This window comes from Geospiza fortis, unplaced genomic scaffold, assembly GCF_000277835.1.
Source record: "Geospiza fortis unplaced genomic scaffold, GeoFor_1.0 scaffold61, whole genome shotgun sequence".
Classification (NCBI taxonomy): domain Eukaryota; kingdom Metazoa; phylum Chordata; class Aves; order Passeriformes; family Thraupidae; genus Geospiza; species Geospiza fortis.
The window spans coordinates 1,674,732-1,681,782 of NW_005054430.1; the positions used below are offsets into that span (position 1 = coordinate 1,674,732).

Genomic DNA, 7,051 nt, shown 5'->3' on the forward strand with positions numbered 1-7,051 from the left:
TTAAGAGATTTTCCTCTGCTCTTTTATCCAGTATCCAAACTATCCCTAAGGATGGAAGGCCCCCAGTCCTGCCCTGAGTTTAAACCAGGTTTGAGAATTAATTAGTAAAAAACAAGGTACTTACGTGTCCGTTTTTATTCTTCAGCTCCCCGTGGCACAGTAAGGCTTTGCTGCCTTCAATCCTTGGATCCTTCTGCTTCTCATCCAGGTATTCCAGCTTGTCAATGTAGTACTGGCACTCAGACTCGCCCTTCTTCAGGTTGATGTCAGAGAGGACTCCTTGGATTATGGATATCTAAAAACCCAAACAAATGATTAAGAGGGATTAAGTGCTTCCCTGTGTCTCTGCTTGTCTCCTTCACAACTCCCAAGGATGCAATCCACGTGGACTGATCCCTCACTTTCCCTGTCACAGATTTGTGCCCCTGGGAACTGCTGAGGGTTTAAAGGAGATTTCTGGAGCTCCCACATCTCATCCCTGGGTCAGAACAAGCAAAACAGGATCACTCACAGCTTCCTCCAGGATGTGGATATCGGGATGGTCTTTGGGAGTGTGCCTCAGGATCTCCTTGAGGAGCAGGGGGTATTTGACCAGGCGGCTCCGAGGGATGTCCAGGAAGCTCCAAAGGTCCAGCTTGCGGCTGAAGGGAGACTCCAGGCAGCGCTGCAGGAAATCCTGCACCCTCCTGTCCTGCTTCTTCTGATCCAGGAGCGCTTTGGCTGCCAGCTGGTTGCTGCAGTAGCCTTTGTAGGCGTGGAGTCGGGGTAACTACAGGGAACAGAGGAGATTTAGGAGTCAGATTCCCTGTGGGAAAAGCAGATGTCACTCACATGACAAACTCAGGGAGTTCTACAGCACTCACTGGGGTACTTTTCCCAATAAAAAGATAAGGGAGGATCTTGGGAGGAGGATGAGCACAGGGAGCCCATGCAGCTCCCCATGTCTGGATGAGCACACGGAGCCCATGAAGCTCCCCATGTCTGGATGAGCACACGGAGCCCATGAAGCTCCCCATGTCTGGATGAGCACACGGAGCCCATGAAGCTCCCCATGTCTGGATGAGCACACGGAGCCCATGAAGCTCCCCATGTCTGGATGAGCACACGGAGCCCATGAAGCTCCCCATGTCTGGATGAGCACACGGAGCCCATGAAGCTCCCCATGTCTGGATGAGCACACGGAGCCCATGAAGCTCCCCATGTCTGGATGAGCACACGGAGCCCATGAAGCTCCCCATGTCTGGATGAGCACACGGAGCCCATGAAGCTCCCCATGTCTGGATGAGCACACGGAGCCCATGAAGCTCCCCATGTCTGGATGAGCACACGGAGCCCATGAAGCTCCCCATGTCTGGATGAGCACACGGAGCCCATGAAGCTCCCCATGTCTGGATGAGCACACGGAGCCCATGAAGCTCCCCATGTCTGGATGAGCACACGGAGCCCATGAAGCTCCCCATGTCTGGATGAGCACACGGAGCCCATGAAGCTCCCCATGTCTGGATGAGCACACGGAGCCCATGAAGCTCCCCATGTCTGGATGAGCACACGGAGCCCATGAAGCTCCCCATGTCTGGATGAGCACACGGAGCCCATGAAGCTCCCCATGTCTGGATGAGCACACGGAGCCCATGAAGCTCCCCATGTCTGGATGAGCACACGGAGCCCATGAAGCTCCCCATGTCTGGATGAGCACACGGAGCCCATGAAGCTCCCCATGTCTGGATGAGCACACGGAGCCCATGAAGCTCCCCATGTCTGGATGAGCACACGGAGCCCATGAAGCTCCCCATGTCTGGATGAGCACACGGAGCCCATGAAGCTCCCCATGTCTGGATGAGCACACGGAGCCCATGAAGCTCCCCATGTCTGGATGAGCACACGGAGCCCATGAAGCTCCCCATGTCTGGATGAGCACACGGAGCCCATGAAGCTCCCCATGTCTGGATGAGCACACGGAGCCCATGAAGCTCCCCATGTCTGGATGAGCACACGGAGCCCATGAAGCTCCCCATGTCTGGATGAGCACACGGAGCCCATGAAGCTCCCCATGTCTGGATGAGCACACGGAGCCCATGAAGCTCCCCATGTCTGGATGAGCACACGGAGCCCATGAAGCTCCCCATGTCTGGATGAGCACACGGAGCCCATGAAGCTCCCCATGTCTGGATGAGCACACGGAGCCCATGAAGCTCCCCATGTCTGGATGAGCACACGGAGCCCATGAAGCTCCCCATGTCTGGATGAGCACACAGAGCCCATGAAGCTCCCAATGTTTGGGATCAGCAGGGATAACACTTCTGGAATCACACTGGGACAAAGAGTCCAGGAGACACAGACATTTCAAGCCTTAATCAGCAAATCATTCCAAGTCTCTGGGGTGAAATTTGGGCCAATTCCAGCCATCAGAATCCCATTGTTTGCAGCACTGCCAGGATTTCCCTTCCAGTCTTGCACTGAGGGCCACTGAAGCCCCAGAGCTGTGCAGCTTCTGCCTTTAAATGTTCTCTAAACTCAGTTTTAGCCTGTTGATTCCAAGTTCTGAACTCACCCACTTCACAAGGATGGGCCCAATCTGCTCCACTGTTCCATCTGGTTTTGTTGCTTCTCCCAAACTTGCCAGTAAGGCTGGAATGGAAACCGGGAAAGAGGAATTGCACCAATGCCCCAACGAGTAACAGGAGAAAGCAGAGAGGTTAAATCCTAGCGAGCACAAACCACCCAGCTGCTCTTACCTTCATGCAGAGGAATGTAGGAATCCAAGTCCCCAAAAATGTGGGTGAGTTCCTCCTCAGACATGATGGAGAGTTTCAGCATGGGGTCATGGTAGGCCTGTCAAATAAAGTATACTCAAATGTGCCTCAAAGCTGATGATTTAAACTGGTTTAAATGTGCCTCAAAGCTGATGATTTAAACTGATTTAAATGTGCCTCAAAGCTGATGATTGAAACTGATTTATCAGGTGAAAGAAGTGAAGACAACAGAAAGAGTAACACTGATTTGATGCTAGAATATTCACTCAGTGTGAAGTATGGAGGACTTAAATGAAAAGCATTTTCCTGTCTGGACTATTCCCAGCTGGGAGAGGGAGTCCCCAAGCAGCTCTGCACAGTCCTTTTATGGCTGGGTTTGCTGCAATCACACCAGTGCTGGCCCAGTGCTCACGTCAGCTTTCTGGGCCAGCTTTCAAACTGGGGCTTCAGGGGCTGACAAAGCTCCCACGTCATGTTTGCAGGCACAAAAAATCCCTCATTATTCCCTGGAATGTCGTCACTGACTGCAGGAAAAATCCCACTCACCTTTCTGGCCAGCTTCAGGTCTTCAATCAGGTCCTGCTCTCCCCTGGACATTTCATAGATGGCCTGGGAGGAAGGATAAAGCACCCGGAGTTATACTGAATCCCAGTCTTTCTCAGCAAGAGCCTTTCAGCTGCCATGATGTACAGCCTGCCCTGAATAGGCCTTTGGCCACCCCAGTCCCTCGGGGGCACCTGGGCATGACAACCCTGAGTAAATCTGCTTTCCCAGCCCTGAGAAAGCAGCTTTGCTTCCCAGTGTGTGAAAGCCTTGATGGCCCCTGCACGAGCCAAATTAAATACCAGAGCCTTTTAAATCATTGCTTTTAGCCAGGCAAGGCTGCAAACACAAAACCCCCGAAACCGCAGAGGTCAAATCCCAGGCGGCTTCCGGTGGCTCCTGTGCCGTCTCCAGAAGATTTGTCCAAGAACTCCAGGAAAAAGGCAAGCCAAGGCCTTGCTGCTTGGCTTCCAACCAATTGTCAGGAGCTTTAGGAGAAAGACAGCTGGCTCTGCGAGGAACCTGAGGTTGGGGCAGCTGCAGAGCAGCCAGCGGGGCCGGGGCTGGGATTTCAGGAATGCCATGGAAAGTCTGGCATCTCCGAAGGGTCACACAGGGGAGGTGAATTCCAGAGTGGAATCCTCCTTTTCCCATGGCTGACGCAGACATAAATCTCAGGTTTAGGTGCACAGGAAGATGCAGCCCCCCAGAGGTTGGTACTCCTTTCCCAGCAAGGGAAGGGACAAAAGGCCTTGGCTGCTGCTCCCAATCCCGTTTTCCACGGGCAGTTACCTCCTGGCGCTTGATTTCCTTGGTGCTCAGGGATTCCTTCGTGTTGACATCCAACATTTCAGACCAAAGGACACTGTTCCTTCTCTTGGGGGGAGTAGGAGCAGCAGATCTGCTGCATGACTTCTGGGCACAGCCAGGGGATTTGCTGTCGCTGCGAAGGGTGAACGACTGCAGGGATTAAAAAAAGTAATGAAAAATATTAAAAACAAACGTGGAGAGCCAAGATTTCAGGAGTATTAGATTATCCATGCCATTCCCAATCCTTCATGCCCCTGGACTATCCAGGGCAGGAAAACACACCCAGACACTTTTCCTCAGATAAAGGAAAGCTTTAATCAAGCTGCTGAGGAAGCCCAGGGCTTGGCAAGGTTTTCCATGCCCCTCTCCCTGCGAGGAAGAAGGGAAGGCAAAGCTTGGCTCTGTTTCCAAGGTATGAGGAAGCAAATAAACAAAGATCATAACTCTTGCTCTGAAGAGGTTAATGAGAAGCCACTTGAACTTTGCCCTGGCGTTCTGCAGTGCTGTTATCTGCAGGTGAGGGCACAGAGCTCCCTGGCACAGGCTGCAGTGCCAGTGCTGGGCAGCAGGGTCAGCTCCCATCACGCTGCAGCACACGTGGGCCCAGGCCCAGGGCACTTTATCAGCTCTTTATCTGCAGCAGTTGATTGTATTTACTGTTGAACCTGTTTGTACAGCACTTTATACCCGTGCGCTCCTGAGGGAGCACCTTCCAGCCCCAAGGGCCAAGAAAGCTCACACAGAGCTCCAAGAGATCCCCAAATCCCACAGGGTGCCTGTTCCAGCCCATCCCACCATCCCTTGCCCAAATCTCCAGGTTTTGCGCTGTTTTCACCTGGATTGTCTGCCCAAAGCGTCGAACTGCCCCATTTCTGACAGGAGAGATCAGGTTGGCCAGGGAGGTGACTCGTGCTAAAGGCCGGACCCGTTTCGTGCTTGGCTCCTGCAAAGCAAGCAGAGAACAAATTGTCCTGGCTGTGCCTCCCTCGGAAATTTCTCAGGCAGCTTCCAAAAGCATAAACCCACTTAAGGAGTGGCAAACACAGCAAGGAGAGTGTTTGGAAGCAGCCATTCATCTTTCAAGGCTATAAATATTTGTCTGAACTTTAAGGCTGCAATTAAACTGCAGAGGTTTTTGCCCAGTGTTAAAAGAGGTGGGAGAACATCAGCGAGAATTCAAAACAGGGCTCCAGCAGGGACTGTTATGCTTTGAACAGAAATAGATTAAAGTGTTTTCTGACACTCTGTGGCAGCTAAAGATGGAGCTGGGATCTGCTTCTCCATTTTCTCATCTTTTCCTCTGGAGAAAGAATGTGTTTTTCCATTTTATTTTGGAGAGCAGGGCAGCAGTGGGGGCACAGCACAGCCTGGGCAGCTCCTTTAACAAGCAGCAAACAACCACAAGCTGAACATTCTTGCGAGGGACACGCACACAGATAAAGCTGAAATCCTCCAGTTTGCACAGTTCCCTCCTCCTGCTGCTCTCCCCCACCCCCTGCAATGACTGCAATTTTTCTTACACGTTGTTTAGATTTGAAAGTTGGAGCTTCTGCTTTTCTCCACCGCTAATCCCTGCCCGGAGCTCAAGTCTGTCCCGACCCAAACGCTGCCAAGAAAGAGGAAACGCCCCTGGGAAGCTCCTGCTGCTTCGGTTTTGAAAATTCTGTTGGCAACTCGACGTGTTTGACATCAAAAATATTGTGTGGTGAGGGCTGGGCAGGAAAGGTGTGCACAGGGGGAAGCTGGGAAGAGATGGGCTCCGAGTTCAGGCTGGGAAAGGGCTGCAGGATTGTCCTGGGGCTGCCAAACATCGGGCACAGGCCTGGACGTGACTCATCCTCAGGAGACTGCTCAGCACCAAGCTCACACCAGCACAGGGAAGCACAACAGCCCCAGTTTGGGTTCATCTCGGTTAAAACTGGTTAATTATTGTTCAATTTGTACTCTTTCAAAAGGTTGTGGAGGTTGCTGAGGACGAGCTCTGGGCTGTTTCCATTCCCAGCCCAGCTCGGTGGCCAAACCCTTCCCGCAGAAGTGACAAATGTTGAAAACAAAACTACAAAAAAAAAAAAAAGGGGGAATAGGAACACCCAGAGCTGGATTCCAGTGATGAAGGAGCACAAAAGCTACGTGTGTGTGTAAGATCTGATTTCAGCAACCCGACCCCAGCAGCGGCCCTGCCCACACGCGGAGTTGGGCAATAGAGGAGGAGGAGGAGTTGGAGGAGGACGAGGTGAGCTCACCCTGAGCTCAGCCTTCAAACTTGCAGGGGGGGAACATGAAAAGAAACAATTTATGAGCCGTGCAGGGAGAAAAGAGCTCTTGGCACGGCACAAAGCTGTGCTATAAGCGTTTGGGGAATGCCAGAGTTAGGAGGGTACCATAAACATGGAGAAAAGCTGTAAAAGTGTCCTTGATCATGGGATCCTCAGCTGGGTTTAAGTGGGACACCAGGAACTCCTCCACTGAGCTCCAGACAGGGACAGTCAGGGAAAGGTTGGATAGTTAGGCCAGGCTTAAAGACAACAAGGAAGGTTTAATGTATTACAGATGTTTCTGAGTGGAAGAAAAGGGAGGTGTTTACTTCTAGAAAATCATCTATCAGTGCAGGAGAATAAATAAAGGGACGTGGGCCTAGAGAAGCTTAAGAAAGTGCAGCACTGAATCAGGGAAGATGCAGACACAAAACCACCCACGGCTCTGGCAAGTCCAGGGATAAAAATAGCCTGGAAAAGCAAAATGTGACACTGCAAATGAAAAGCAAGAAACCTCGAGCCCTGGGGAGGCTCCAGCAGGTCACTGCTGAGGGGTCAGCGCTGCAGAGATCCAGTGACAGGGCCGGGAGCCCGGGGCCGTGGGGGAATGTGGGAATGTGGGAATGTGGGAATGCTGTCCCTGCACGGCTGAAGTGACACGTGCACGTGCCCGAGGGCTGGCAGCAGGAA

General features: G+C 52.2%; 1 protein-coding gene across 1 annotated transcript in view; it reads right to left on the minus strand.

Moving 5' to 3' along the window:
• Positions 1-7,051, minus strand: part of NET1 (neuroepithelial cell transforming 1) — a gene marked incomplete at its 5' end in the record, with an annotated part of 60,597 nt that overhangs the window by 3,650 nt on the left and 49,896 nt on the right. The window contains 7 exons of the mRNA XM_031061899.1: positions 125-295; positions 512-769; positions 2,552-2,628; positions 2,736-2,832; positions 3,300-3,362; positions 4,089-4,256; positions 4,942-5,049. Coding sequence (XP_030917759.1) covers positions 125-295; positions 512-769; positions 2,552-2,628; positions 2,736-2,832; positions 3,300-3,362; positions 4,089-4,256; positions 4,942-5,049 — 942 coding nt within the window. The remainder of the gene's footprint in view (positions 1-124; positions 296-511; positions 770-2,551; positions 2,629-2,735; positions 2,833-3,299; positions 3,363-4,088; positions 4,257-4,941; positions 5,050-7,051) is intronic.